This window comes from Dicentrarchus labrax, unplaced genomic scaffold (genome assembly GCF_905237075.1).
Source record: "Dicentrarchus labrax unplaced genomic scaffold, dlabrax2021, whole genome shotgun sequence".
NCBI lineage: Eukaryota > Metazoa > Chordata > Actinopteri > Moronidae > Dicentrarchus > Dicentrarchus labrax.
Genome location: NW_026136715.1, coordinates 21,399,039 through 21,413,963, shown reverse-complemented (window position 1 = coordinate 21,413,963; position 14,925 = coordinate 21,399,039). Strand labels below are relative to the sequence as shown.

The following is a 14,925-nucleotide window of genomic DNA, read 5'->3' as shown; positions in this document are numbered from 1 at the left end:
TACTAGTTAGTGATCAAACTTTCTCCCCTTCACTGTTTGTGTAGAGCCTTGTTCTAACCACATTCCTTAATGACATTTCACCTTCATACAGGTCGTTACTATGGCAACGGCCAAAACAACTCAAATACAGCGTTATGGTGCCTCGGCTTGAGCAAAAGGCGCTGCGTGAGTGGCGGCCAGTTACAGCAGCTCTGAACTTAAAATAAAATAAAAAAATACGAGTGAATTTCCCCGTTGTGGGATGAATAAAGTATAATATAATCTAATGGTTCCGTTTAATTTGGTATATATTTAGTCCACCAGTCAGTACCTATTTTAGTGAGAAATCATTGTTGTTATGATATCCCAAAGATGAATGAATTAATAAAAGCTTTCATCACATTCAGAAATTCATGTAAGACAACATGTTATGTGTAGCATGGCATGGCATCCTTCACATATAGAGATATGAATATGAACATTATATTCAATTTCTGCCAATTGATCCTCCTAAATCTGGACCTTAAAATCTAACTGTAAATGCTAATTATAAATGTAAAGATAAAAGTGTAGAAAATATGCAAATAGAACGGGCCTCAAACAAGTGTGAATCTATTCTGGCATCTGTTCTGGTTCTGATAGCCATTGTTTTTTTGTTTTTTTTTACATTGTTTACAAACAGATAAACATAGACAGTACATGAGCAGAAAATGCCACGGGACGGACGTAAATCACAAATTAGTTAAATTGTACAAGTTAATAAACATAAAGTTTGGATTGCTTTCTTATTTTTACAATATGGGAGTAATGTTAATTGTTTTATTTATTAATGTTTATGGAATATGGAATTTTGCAAGAGGAAGGATCAAACTGATGATATAATACTGATTTCTTTTGGTAGAAGGGTAATAAAAAGCACATAATATATATAAAAGGCTCAAATCAGAAACAATGTAATGGCAAATAAAAGCACAAATATCTTTCCAAAAAGAACAACACAAAATAAATTACATAAAAATGAGCAGGTTACATCAATGTCCTTTTTATATCTTTACAAAAAATAATAAAGAAATAAAAGCAGTGAGTTATTTTAGAAGACACTTCCTTGACCTTATTTAAAAAAAATATTTAAACTGTAGACACCATATTTTCCTCCAGTCATCACAGGTTGACCAACAACAGTACCAACAGGATGCAGTGGCAGTACAGTCTGTTCAGATATAACTGAGTTTCTAAGAAGCGTTACGACACCAGAAGGAACTGCATCAAAAACTAAAGCATATTCCTTTGTTGGTATAGAAATACAATACGTCTAACAATGACATGACATTAACACACCACTATGAGCTGATTAACCTGGTAAAGTCCATGGCCAAACCTGTTCTCCAAGTATAATAAGTCTCTATTGTTCCAGAAGTAATATCTGTGAGGAGAAAAATGATGCTCCTAAAAAATAAAGACCAAGAAAGGATCATTTGTTTGAAAGTTTGACAATTTTAAATGGATTTTTTCAACATTAAAGCTGCAAAGTAAAATAAATGTAAGGCCTCTTAGTTGAAAGAACAAACTGAAGTTGGGTTTCTGATCCAATTTATCTTAAAAGTATTGTTAAGGGTAGAAAATTAAGTAAGTTCAGGCCATCATGTTCACAGGTGTTTGTTAATACTGATTTTCTAATATTGTGAGTTCTGTTTCTCCACACAAAGTTAAAAAGTATGTTATCAATAATGGAGAGGTTTGTTAACATCTAGATACAAGGCTGCATAACGAAGTCTCTGCTTTGGTAATTAAAATTCTTCCTCTAAGGGATAAATCTCTTTGAAACCTTAATATATTTTTTTTCTGTACCTTAAATATGATGGGGTCGAAATTCAAGGAGCATCCAGTGTCTTTGTTTTGTTAATAACTTGAAGGTAATTCCAAGGTAAGTTACTGAATCTTTCACAGGAATATTAGAAACAGAGGGCGAGCAGCTCACACTTACTGCTGTTAAATGGAGCCAAGAGGTGTTAGAAAATATCTTAATAATATCAATAGTGACTGAAACCTGAGAAACAGAGAAGTATCGTCAGCCAGCTGACTAATAAAGATCTCATTTTCAGCTATTCAAGCGGCACCTTTTATTCTTTTGCCAAAGATCTGAGCAAGGATTTTGTAATAAAAGAAGGCAAATTGGTTTATCAATGCAAATCAGATCTTTCTTTGGCTTTGGAATTAGGGTAAAAAGATTTTAAGATTTGAATTTATTGAAAAGATAGCCCCTTGAGATGCTGCATCTCATTTTCGAGGGGGTCCTGAAGACACAAATACAAAACAAAGCAGATATAAAGGAAGAGCAGCATTCACTGCAAATACAAAGATTCAGACAGCTTGCTCGCCCTTCCCACACACATTCCCATCCCATAAAAAAACAAAAGGTTAGAAACAATGACCTGGATAATAAATCAAAAGTACTGAAGGTTATTAAGTAAACAAAAATTAGAAACATAATCAAGTTGTTTTCAAATGAGGAAATGTCTTGAAACAACGGAAAGAGGTGATGGATCTCAAAGAAAGTGGAGGAATATTCCAGTCAGATGGAGCTTTACATTAAAATGAACTGCATTCAGCAGGATATTGCAAGTGTGTAACAACTGCTTCAGATAAATTTAAAATAAGACACATTTAAAAATAAATTGAGAAAAAGGTAGGAGGGAGAAAGTGCTTGCTTGAATATGTCTATGCCCCGTGGAGGAAGGGGGCTATAGTTGCTCTGCAAAGGTAATATAAAATTCAGAGGTTAAGCCGTCAACCCTCAGAGATTTATTCAGTTTTAGGTGATGAATGCCAAACATGACCTCATCTAAAGTTATCAGGCTATCACAAAAATCTTTTTGGTCCTAATTGACTTTGTTTTGGTGAGGTACCCTAAAAAGTTTGTTAGCTGCTTCCTCACTGTGTAGTCATTCATACACATTTCTGTAAAATGTGGAACAATAATTATCTTATGGGGATCATCAGAAGTAGCACCACTGATATTGAGTTTTTGAATAGAATTGGACTTTCTAATTGTGTATTGCTCGCCTTTTTCCAACCATTTTCTCCTTTAACTTTACAAAGGCTCCCTCCAGATTTATTTTGTATATTTTTAATTTCATTTATTTGGTCCTGTTTTTCATTTTCTGATAGACTTCCAGGTGTTATTTGGGTAAGTGTGTGTGTGTGTGTGTGTGTTGGTTGGTCATGTAAAAACATCCATTAATATATTTCTAACAGTATCCACTTTTTCCCACCCCCATCAATTTTGATTACAACATCATTAGCAAATCTTTTTTTTTTTTTTTTTTGCCTGCACGACTATTGGGTTTTACTGTGCTCACCGACATCAGGTTCAAAAGAGAGGAATAATTTTTCACACAGCTTCACATATGGATAAACTTACAACAATTCATTACAGTGACCAAAAACTACATACACACATTTACACCTTATTCCCCTCTTTAATTTGTCACTTCGCTACCTAATCTCATCCCTGTTTTCTCTCTTTTCTATCCTCCATCTACCTGGATATCTGTACCAAGTTTCACGGAAATACACTAATCCATCCAATAGTTGTTATATTATTGTTGGTTGTTATAAACCACAAATGTGAATCTCATGGTGGTGCAGAAAATGGATCACCAAAGTCAGTAGGATTTATCCTCTAGGAACCACAAATGTCTTTACAACATTGTGTGCCAGTCCTTCGAGTAGATGTTGAGATACTTCACAGAATAACAGAAAACATCGGCCTAGAGGAAAAGTCAGGGAATCAACAAAGTCAGCAGGCTTCATTCTCAGGGGACAGATATCACGGCCATCTATCCAATAATTGTTGATATATTTCCATCTTGTCCAACGTGGTGGACTGTCAGATTGACACAGCCATACTTAAAAAAAAAATTCAAAATTTTTTTAGAAGCTTTATTTTATTTAACATTTGTCATGTTCACAATTTATTTTTTCAGTAGGCCTTATAACATGATTACCACGTTAGACAATGGCTGAATCAATTAAAAATTTCCTGAGAGGCTAACTGAAGAATTAGAGCTTATATGGAGAAACTGACTGACTGCATCTTATAAAGGGACTCCCAGTAATCTCAAGTTAATTTTTCTCTGTTTCTCTGATATGAGAAACATCAGGTGATGTTTGTGTCTCATGACTTGTTTCAGAGTGTGTTAATTTTGTTGCTGTTAGAAATGAACCCACGTCTGACACAGCGTGTGAGGTGAACAAATGAGATGGAACCGTTTCTAATTGTATGGGGACCCCAGGTGGTAGTGGATGGAAATAAAACACTCACAGAAGGCATCTGTGAGATCTTGAGTCTTCTGTGACTCACCAACACCATCTACTGGTGTCTAGTAAATGTGCACTACTGTTTAACTTGCTGCTATCAGGCTCACATACTATTACTCTGTGGTAGCACATGCTGCAACACTAGCATGTTTATAAATGACACCAACAGATTCTATATTAATGCTAACAACATAATGTGATACATAATGTAAGCACAAATATCCCATTTTAACAGAATCAGTATATTAAGAGACTTAAAATAAGAGTCAGCAAAAGTATTTTACATTGATTGCCTTGAATCAATGACAGCTGCTATTTGTTGATAAGACACCAATGATATAAAAAAACTAATCTGAACCACATCATCACACTATGTTGATGTTTTCTTTCAGACATGACACTTACACCTAAAAAGTTCATTTAGAAAAATTGCCAACTATTAAAAATACAGCAAGACATGATAAACAGATAGAAATGTAGAGTAAGACATGGCTCTCGATAAAAGTACAACACAACTCAGCAGATTCATACACTCTGCACAATCTGCTGAGACATAATTTGAAGAAATTAAAGTCATGCCTTATAGCGCTAAAGTAGGCTAACATTCCCGGAAAGTGAAGCTGTGAGGTGTTAAGATGAACTTTGGCTTTGAAAGTAGAGAAGTTTGCGGAGGAAGTTAAAGGAACCAGGCATCTGCTTGTAGAGCCCTTTTGCAGAGTTTTGGGAGACTTCGTTGTTAACCTGCAAATGAGCACAGTCAACAATCACATGTGTGTATGTTTAAATTAAAAAACTCTAAATGGTCAAAGTGGGTTCAACAGAGTCTCGGCTAATTCTGCTAATACACTAAGAGAAGCTCACCATCATCAACATTGTGACCAAGTCATGGGTAACCGCATTTTCCTCAAGAATACGGTCTAGTATCTCGACGTACCAGGAGCCCGACTGGGTGTCCCTCCAAGAGACGTAACCTGTTTTTGTGTCACATGGTCAAAGCGGCATTAGGAAGACTCACACAGCAGGCCTATGTGTGTGTGCTATTGATCAAAATAAACACAGATGCATGAACGCAACACAAACACACCGGGAAAAGTAGAGTAGGACACCAGAATGTCACTCGGGGTGGGCAGTGAGGCTCTGGCGTCCAGTTCATCGGACGTGCTCAGAGAGTCGCTGCTGGAGGACGTGGGAATGGCATCCGTCTGATCGTCTGCTCCACCGATGGATGGTTCAACCTCATCGGGGGACACCTCAAAACCATGGTCTTTTTCATCTAAAGGACAAACACAAATGTTTCCCTATGAGAACCCGTCAAAGGTTGCTTTTTACAGTCAAATTTTAATAGTTCAGAGTTAGCTACCTCCTCCACAAGCCTGGATGAAGAAAAGTTTGGGTTTGCCCTGTAACGATGGACAATGCTGGCCATTGAGGTAGTTTGTGATGTGCTGAACCTGGACATACTGTCCGTCCACACCGAACACAGCACCAGGGAAGCGGTTGTGACTCACCTATAAACATAAATATGAGCATACATACGGTCATAAGTCATCTGGATCTGAACTTGAGTAGGTCAGAGAGAAAGGTGTGATGGCATTTATTATGTGTCAGCAGATGGAATACATCCGTTTAATGAGTTTGTATACATCAGACACATACACTGAATACATCTATTATTGTGAATTGTTCTCAGGAAAAAATAAATGCAGGACATGTCTTACCTCAGTCCCATGGGACAGCATGATGACCACGCAGCAGTCATACTGTGAATGGTCCTTCTTAGATAAAGCTGACAGCTCGTGTTTGATTTGCTGAAATGCAGAGATAATTGTTTACAACCTCAAACTCAATGGTTTAAGTATGGTTTCAGCACACAGAAGTAGAAAAAAAATGACTCATTTCTTACTTTTTGTTTCAGGTTTGTCTTAACCTCCACAATGAAGTTGAGCGCCTTGAACCTGCGCTCCAGCTTGTCACAGTCTATGTTGGACCCTTTGCGATTGCTCAGCTCGCTCTGAGGAGCAAACTCCACGTTGTTTATGATGAGGCAATGTCCGCACGGGCTGCAGTCCATTTTATAGGTCTGGCACACACACACACACACACACACACACACACACACACACACACACACACACACACAGAAAAGGGAAGCACAGAAGGAGATTTAACGAAGATAATGTGCTTCTACATAAAGCATTATCTTTCTGTTGGCTATAAAGCACACAATCTATAGAAGGTGCTCACCTGGATGCTATCTCGTCGAGTCCTGCCTTGTGGTCTCATGTACTCCCTTTCAGGTGCTGTGACAGAAGCATCCATATGTGTTAAACATCAAGGAACTTACCAGACTGTTACCAATATGTGAATTAACCTTATAGCTTACATGGAGTGGGAGTAGTACTGTGTATCTGTTTTGGATAAACTGGGACCTCATCTTTTTTTCGCTTGTCCACATCCATTGGAGAGGCTGTTGGAGACACGAAGAGCACGTATATGAGCAGTTAATGTTTTGTAATCATTTGCCTATCTTTAAGGACAGTACTTGGGGAATATAATAGCACAGATTCCCACACTTACACACTGGGAGAGGGTGGAGCACAGGGCGAACAACCTGAGTGGGGGTTGCAGGCTGTAGTTGAACAGCTGGAGCTTCATTCTGTAGGAGCTCTGCCAGACTCTGCTGACCTGTCTCCTGAAGGCACTCCACGAATAATGGAAAGGCTCGCCTCCCACGGGTCTCCAAGTCCCGGACTAGCTGGCTGGCCTGCTCACGCCTGGTCCCAGAGCTCTGAGAGGAGACACAGTCACAGGTGTGTTAGGTTACCAAAGCGTTTCTCTGAGCGTCCACCAACCACCCCGCCCCACAGACAACTGACGGTTAACCTGATACCTTTATTTCATCGATCATGTCCTGGGTGAAAACTCCTTTTTCAAGAAGGCCATCGTAGAGCTTTGATGGGTCCAAGTCTCTCACGAGATTGGTCCTGTTGCGCTGAAGAATCTTCCTGTATCTGTCCTCCATTTAATACTAACGACCGCCAATGAGGAAGACGGAGAAATACCGTAAAAGCTTGTAACTAACTAATTTTGTTACAATTACAGAGTCAGTCGGTATCCTGAAACAACCCCACTCGTTTGTGGAAGGGAACTAAAACCTTGTTCCTGTACCAATATAACAAGTGTCCTTTTCATTTCTCTTATTTGTGCTCGGTTGCATTCGCCGTTTCCTTGTTTACATCACCGCTGCCTGTGATTGGTCCAGAGAGAGAAAAAACAGGGTGCGTTTGATTTTAGTCACCGCGCGCCGCTGCCACACAGCCGGCGCGCCACAGTACAATCACCCGAACAATAGCAGCGCGACTAACGATAAAACAAACACACACAAACGAAGTGTAAAGTGTCACCATAGACTCAATCTCCCAAAATCACTTTCGACGCTGGGCACCTCCCCCCTCTCTCTACTCCTGCTTCCCAGCAGCAGGTTGTCAGCTCGCCCTGGAGGCAGGAGCTGTGGGATGCTGATGAACACACCCTGCATTTCGCTGTATTTTCACATCAGCTAGCCAAAGAACATCAAAACCTTCACCAAATATGTGGCGTAGTACCGGCTGACCGCGTCTACTTGAGGTGACTGTGAATGTAGAGCTGTTGCGTTCAGACAGACAGACAGACAGACAGACAGAGAGACAGACAGACAGACAGCTAGCTACTGTAGCAACGCAACTAACCCCTAAGGGGGAAAAAACTGCGTGACCGTCGATGAATATCGTTAATATGACACCCACTGACACGTCAACAGGACTATGATACTGTAATGTCTGTTGCTGTAGCTGACATATAACACCTAGCTCGTCTAGCTTCTTCAGTTAGCATGCTGTAATGCCACCCAGTGTAGCTTCCCGGTTGTCTTCATGGTTGTGCATCATTACAGGGCTAACGTCAATATGGAGGAAAAGCTGTCTCAGGTTTGCGAGTCAGCTAAAAGGCTGTGTCGTGATTTAAAGGTGTGAACATGCCCACATTGAATCCACCTGATGGTGATGGCTCTTCCGATGTGTTGCAGGTAACTGTGATGGCGCGGTCAAAGATGTCTGTTCCGCTGGTTGTGGTGGTGGTCCTCTCAGTGCTGCTGACAGGAGCAACCCATGCCGGGCCTGAGATGGACCCATACAAAATCCTGGGAGTAACCAGGAGTGCAAGCCAGGCTGAGATCAAGAAGGTCTATAAGCGTCTTGCAAAAGAATGGTAAAAGCTTTCACATGAAACTGAGCTTGTTTTTATCGACCCAGTTGAGTTCTCAGCTAATGAGCATCTTCTTCTTAAGGCATCCGGACAAAAACAAGAATCCAGGTGCTGAGGACATGTTTATCAAGATTACCAAATCATATGAGGTAAGTCACCTTTTAAAATAGAATTCATCAAAACCACAATATGTTATAAAGCCAGTAATACATACAGGAGAGGAAGGTGTCTGCCGTATTGATATCTGTTCTACCCCAAATCTAGATCCTGTCCAATGAGGACAAACGTGCCAATTATGACCGTTACGGGCAGACAGATGACACTCAGCCATACAGCGGCAACCGCTACGGTCAACGCCACGACAGCTTTTACTTTGATGAGTCCTTCTTCAACTTTCCCTTCAACAGCAAGAACCACAGAGACTTTGCGGACAGCAAATACATATTGCACTTTAACCAGTATGTGAGCGACGTGGTGCCCGACAGCTACAAGAGACCATACCTGATAAAGATCACCTCTGACTGGTGCTTCAGCTGCATCCACATCGAGCCTGTCTGGAAGGAGGTGGTGCAGGAGATGGAGGCCCTAGGTTTGGAATGAACCCATAAATCTTCCAGTATTATCCAGCAGCCCTGCCGTCTTTGAAATTACATTGAAGAGGTTGATGTTTGTATGTTTGTTGACATCCTGCAGGTGTCGGAATAGGTGTGGTGGATGTTGGCTATGAGAGGCGGTTGGCCAATCACCTCGGTGCTCATCGCACTCCATCAATACTCGGAGTCATCAATGGCAAGGTGACGTTTTTTCATTACGCTGTAGCAAAGGAGCACCTGAGGCAGTTTGTAGAAGACCTTCTTCCTCAGAGACTTGTGGAGCGGGTAAATATCCGACTGTCTTCTGATAAACATGAGGTGAACAGATTTATAAACGACATTCAGCAGATGGATTGGTGGGACAAAGTCAAACATGTTGTGTTTTTTTAATATTTCAGGTCACCGACAAGAATGACCTGCAGTTCTTGAACAGCTGGCATGAGCTCAACAAGCCACATGTGCTTTTGTTCGACCAAGTGCCTGTCGTTCCTCTACTATTCAAAGTAGGTTATTGCCTTGCACTTATTTCATGTGAAATGCACTTCAGGTGCCACTGACAGTAACACAAACATGTCAATCATTTATCTCTGCATCTCCATAGCTGACAGCGTTTGCTTATAAGGACTACTTGCAGTTCGGCTATGTGGACCAGGGTCTTTCAGAGACCGCCAATCTGCAGAAACAGTTCAATATCAACACTTACGCTCCAACCATGCTGGTCTTCAAAGAAAACATTGACAAGCCTGCTGACATTATACAGGTAAATCACAGCAATCGCAGGAAGCTCGCGGACAGAAAGTAGTTCCACTTTGTTTTCCTAGTCACTGTTTTCTATATCTACAGAGCTGGTTGCACTTGTGTTCACTGAAATGCCACCTCACGTTTTTGTCTATGTGGTTGTGTTTAATCTGCGCAGGCTAAAGGAATGAAAAAGCAAATTATCGATGAGTTCATGTCAAACAACAAATTTCTCCTCGTGCCACGGCTGGTCAATCAGAAGCTCTTCGATGAGCTCTGTCCTGTCAAACAGTTCCATAGACGCAGAAAGTAAGAGAACCTCACATCTGTTCACACAGCTTGTTTATGTTTGTGTTTGCGAAGTTCCTCTAACGTCTTTCCTCCCCTCAGATACTGTGTCCTGCTGATCACTGGTGATGAAGAGACCTTTTCTTTCGGGAACCAGGCGTTCCTCTCCTTTGCCTCCACCAATGCCAAGGAGGTTGTTAGATATGCTTACGTGTACCAACGGCTACAGCAGCCTCTTTGTGACATCCTTATGCAGAACAAGGACAGCGCGCAATCACCAACACAGGTAGACTCATACATATATATTAATTCAGCATATTGTTTTGATAATCAGTAATGAATATAATGTGTTAGTTTACCGAATTCAGACGAATTATTACAAGGGTTGTAGCTCAGTTACACCTTAAAAATAAAATAAAACAGGACCCTCAAGTTTATTTTATTTTCTAAAGTGGTCCTGGGAATAGACATTTAACTAAATAACTCAAGGTCCCATAAAAAGTGTATTTTTCAAGATTCATATTGTCAGACTTTTTCTTACTCAGGTGGTGATCCTGGAGAGGCGTAACGCTGCAGGCAAGGCCTTATTCAAGCCAGTGACAGCCTGGAATGGCAGTGAGGAAGACAAGCAGCGTCTTCTGGAGGAGCTGGAGCGACTTCAAAAGGACCCGTCCATCCTCATCCATGACGCAATGCTGCCTGAGCTCAACAACGAGTTTGCCTCTGTAGGTTCCCTAAGAGTAAAAATAGTGGGTTTGAACAATGCTTGTCTGTGCCGCCAGTATTCTTATAACCGCCAGTCCTGCTACTAAATGTACAAATACTCTCACTCAACAGATGTTTGTAATCCGATGGATCTATGCATCTTACGATTACCTCTCTGAAGTCATCGATGATATTCTCCATAACAACTGGTAGGTAAAGATCTTTAACTGTCTAACTGAAGTTTAATTTGAGATTCAGTTAAACAGTTTCATGTGTATGTAAGAATTTGATGTTAAAGATTAAACATTTGGAAGTGTGAAAATTGCACTACAACAGTATGTCATTTTATGTTATGTAATAACATACGATGATGCCAACACAGATGTAAATAGAGTGTCTTGTTGACATCTATGATGATTTGCAGGCGTGAGATGATGCCTCTCCTGTCCCTCATCTTCTCTGCTTTGTTCATCTTGTTTGGAACTGTGGTCATCCAGGCCTTCAGGTTAGTTGTGTTACCATATCAGAAAAACTGTCACTATGGCAACATCACCTTCTCATGGGATTATTGTGAAAACACAGTACACAGAGAGCTAGACAGACAAGCCAAAGAAACCAAAGTAATAACGCTATTCACTTTGCTCTTCTACGCCTGCCTATTACCTTTGGGAAAATGTTATTTGTGTGTGTTTTATTTTTCAGTGACTCAAGTGATGATAAACAGACTAAACCAAAGGCGAAAGATGGAACAAAAGCAGAGAATGGGTCACCGGGGACCGGTGGTACTTCAAGGCAAGAGTACATTTATAATTTAGATATTTTATATAGAGCAGGATTTATCATCAGGCTTTTAATGTTCTTTATTTTTGATTTTAGTCGGCCTCCCAAGAAGAATTTTGTGGAGGTGACGGAGCTGACAGATATCACTTACATGAGCAACCTGGTGAAGCTGAGACCGGGACACATGAACATAGTGCTTGTGCTCACCGACGCCTCCAAGAACATCCTGCTCAGCAAGTTTGCCAAAGAGGTCTACTCCTTCACAGGGTAAACTAAACATTGACTTTTCCTCATGTGGAACTGAAATCTCCATTATGTTATGTTATTAACAGCTAGCACACTTTGTAGTTTTTTTCACATGCTGTTGCAACAACTAGTAACGTTCGAAAAACTACAACACCACACTGGATCTAGCTAGACCGGAAACAAAACAACAGGCACGCTGCACACACTTGTTTAAGAGCAGCAGACGTTACGTTTTGAGTGGATAGCGAGTGAGAGACGCTGAAATGGATGGATTCCTTGTTGTCTGAAAATGTCGACAGGCTTGTCTGTTTGAGTAACTGGCTCAAAGCAAAGAAATAGTAGGCTTACCTTTTATTGGTAACCGTTACTGTTCATTCTTTCTGAAATAAGAGGCTGGATTGAGCCTCTGGTGAATAAAGAGCAGTAGCCTGACTGTTATGTTCAAAGCAAACTTGAGAAAAGTATTAAGCCATGGTTTAACTGCACTATATGCTGAGTCCTGGTTTACCTTACATGTGCACTTTGTAATTTTATTTTGTATCGCCCTGTTTCGATCCGTTAGAAAGGGCTGTTGAAGGGGCTGTTTGTGTGACAAAGTACTTTTTTCACCCTTTTATTGATGGACAGTGTTACATTGTGTGAGAGATTATTGGCTCCAAGTGAGAATCTTAGTGTGAAATTGAACACTACAGTATATGCCAATGTTGTTTTCAATAAAAACAACATTTGCACAAAGCAAGCCGATCCACCTTTCCATGTTAATAAGAGCATTAAAATAAGAAAAAATAATGGGACAAAAAGAAATCAAGGGACATTTAGAATAGATAAAAATGTGCGATTAATTGCGAGTTAACTATGACATTAATGCGATTAATCGTGATTAAATATTTTAATCGTTTGACAGAATCGTTTGAAAAAAACACATTTAGGATGTGTATTAAACTATCGTGTTTATAGCCACTTCGTTACATTAAGTCTTTCAACTCTCTCCTAGGAGCCTGACGCTGCATTTCTCCTTCCTGAATATTGACAAGCACAGCCATTGGATGAACACTCTGCTGGAATACGCACAGGACGCCACGCAGATCGATGCAGAGGAGGATGACAGCGGAAACCACAAGATAGACTACACCGGCTACGTGCTGGCACTTAACGGCCACAAGAAGTATCTTTGTCTGTTCAAGCCCGTCTACACTGGGGAAGACCTTGACAATAAGTCATCTGAGGATGAAGGGGGCGCTTCGGGGGGGAGGTCGAGATCCAGTTCCCGTGATGACCACCCACCGCGCAAATCCAACCGATCCCGCAGCATATCCACCCTGCAGATCCACCACAAACTGGACCGCCTGGGGTTGTGGATGGAAAGGCTCATGGAAGGCACGTTGCCTCGCTACTACATCCCCGCCTGGCCAGGACTGGACAAGATCACCCCCGTTAAATAGATGGAGGCGAGTTAGAACTTGGTATTTATCTGCTGTCACACTCCTCTCATGTTAGGCTAGAGCTGCCTTCCTTGCACCTGAGATATTTAATAGTTACAGTCGATTAAATTTGGCTAAAGTTGCAACTACTGTGGGACAGGTCCTTTAACATACCCAATTCATTGCATGTTGTTTTATATATTTTGTTCAGGCAACTGCTGCTGCTAAAGCCTTGTGAACAGAAAACAAAATCACTGTGGCTACCTGTACTCTCCTGTCTTCACAACCATTAGTCATATTCACATACACTACTACAGGAGGCAGGGTAACTACCTTCATCTTCATTGATGAATACTGTGAATAGAGATGCATGTCTCCAACACTAAATGTCTTTTTTTTTATGCATCTCAGCCATTTTTTTTTCTATTATAGATTATCTCCTGAATGCTGGCTCGCTTGTGCAATATAGCATACTGCTGTAATGACAATGCCTTTTACCTTGGACCTCAAGAGTTTCTCCATGTTCTTCCCTCTGCATAAAATACTACTAGAAAATACTTGTTTTGTTACATGGAAACTGTTGGGGTTGTGGTTTAAAATGTGCTTCACTACAAGCAAAAGTTATTTAGCAGCCTTGGTTGAACAACCTCAGTTAGCCAGTAGCTTTATGTAGCAAACACAATAAACAGGCTGTCCATTTCATTTTCTGAATGTTTTCCACCTGGCCATGATTGACTGATACTTTCTCATTATGTCATTTTGAATTATGTAGACATGAAAGCAAAACTTGGTGTGTGCTTGCTTGGTTTATTAATTTGTGTTGTCAACATTAAGTGTAAAAATGTCATTAATATAATTTTTGTTGGTACTATGTAAATATTGTACATACTCATGTTATCTATAGGACCTGTATTTTAAAGAATGTGTAACTTGAAAGTTTAGGTGAATGTTTTCCATGGATTTATCAGAATGCTGTAGTTTGTTTTTCTTTAATCAAAGTTAGTGTGATGATGTCTGCTACTGTCAGATGTTTCAGTTGGTCAGTAGTTCATTTATCTTATTGTTGGTTGTAATAAAATGCTTTATGTTTGTTAAATAAAACACAAAATTGTTAATTTTTGAAGAATTTGCCTTTTCTCGCCGGCTCATTCAACTGGACAGCTTGGTCATTGGGCATTCAACAAGATGACACGAAATAACGTGCCAAGTAACTGTGATATCACTGATTAAATAGATAACATCAGACATCTCAATTTCCTAAATCTAATGAAGATAACAAAAGTCATTACTATTACTATTGATATAGCAGAGGAGACTGAATCAATACATGTGTGTTGTGTTGGGGGGAAAAAAAATAATTTCTAATTTTGAATGTATCATTTGGACAAACACTGTCCATTTCAATGGCATCACTCACAGGCACTCTCATTCCTCTGCTGACATTTGCCTCCTAACTGTATATGGGGATGTGTGGAATTGGTGGACTGAGTTCTTTGCACAGCTTGCAATGTGACAAAGTTGTATCATCAGATCTTTAAAAAAATCATAAGGATAAAGGTACTGGAAACTCAAATTTGTGAATGTCTAGCTAAATGATAGTTGTGTGTAATAAT

The 14,925-nt window shown here is 40.1% G+C and overlaps 2 protein-coding genes across 4 annotated transcripts; one reads left to right on the top strand and one right to left on the bottom strand.

Moving 5' to 3' along the window:
* Window positions 1-3,907: 3,907 nt before the first annotated feature.
* Window positions 3,908-7,561, bottom strand: casp9 (caspase 9, apoptosis-related cysteine peptidase). The gene is made up of 10 exons (XM_051424904.1): window positions 7,190-7,561; window positions 6,877-7,087; window positions 6,683-6,766; window positions 6,544-6,599; window positions 6,203-6,379; window positions 6,018-6,107; window positions 5,660-5,807; window positions 5,384-5,572; window positions 5,161-5,270; window positions 3,908-5,040 (listed from the first exon to the last, which is right to left on the bottom strand). Exons 1-10 carry the CDS (start codon window positions 7,319-7,321, stop codon window positions 4,930-4,932), a joined length of 1,308 nt encoding a protein of 435 aa, XP_051280864.1. The 5' UTR covers window positions 7,322-7,561; the 3' UTR covers window positions 3,908-4,929.
* dnajc16 (DnaJ (Hsp40) homolog, subfamily C, member 16) lies at window positions 6,980-14,427 on the top strand. Of its 3 annotated transcripts, none has more exons than XM_051424901.1 (15): window positions 6,980-7,109; window positions 8,363-8,544; window positions 8,624-8,690; window positions 8,806-9,130; window positions 9,235-9,419; window positions 9,533-9,637; window positions 9,736-9,894; window positions 10,051-10,181; window positions 10,263-10,446; window positions 10,706-10,885; window positions 10,998-11,074; window positions 11,290-11,370; window positions 11,568-11,657; window positions 11,742-11,912; window positions 12,886-14,427. In XM_051424901.1, the coding sequence occupies exons 2-15, from the start codon at window positions 8,372-8,374 to the stop codon at window positions 13,331-13,333; spliced, it is 2,376 nt and encodes a 791-aa protein (XP_051280861.1). In that variant the 5' UTR covers window positions 6,980-7,109; window positions 8,363-8,371; the 3' UTR covers window positions 13,334-14,427. The 3 variants fall into 3 exon arrangements, with proteins under 3 accessions (XP_051280861.1, XP_051280860.1, XP_051280859.1); XM_051424900.1 differs by lacking the exon at window positions 6,980-7,109 and adding an exon at window positions 7,738-7,926; XM_051424899.1 differs by lacking the exon at window positions 6,980-7,109 and adding an exon at window positions 7,947-8,264.
* The last annotated feature ends 498 nt before the right edge of the window (window positions 14,428-14,925 follow it).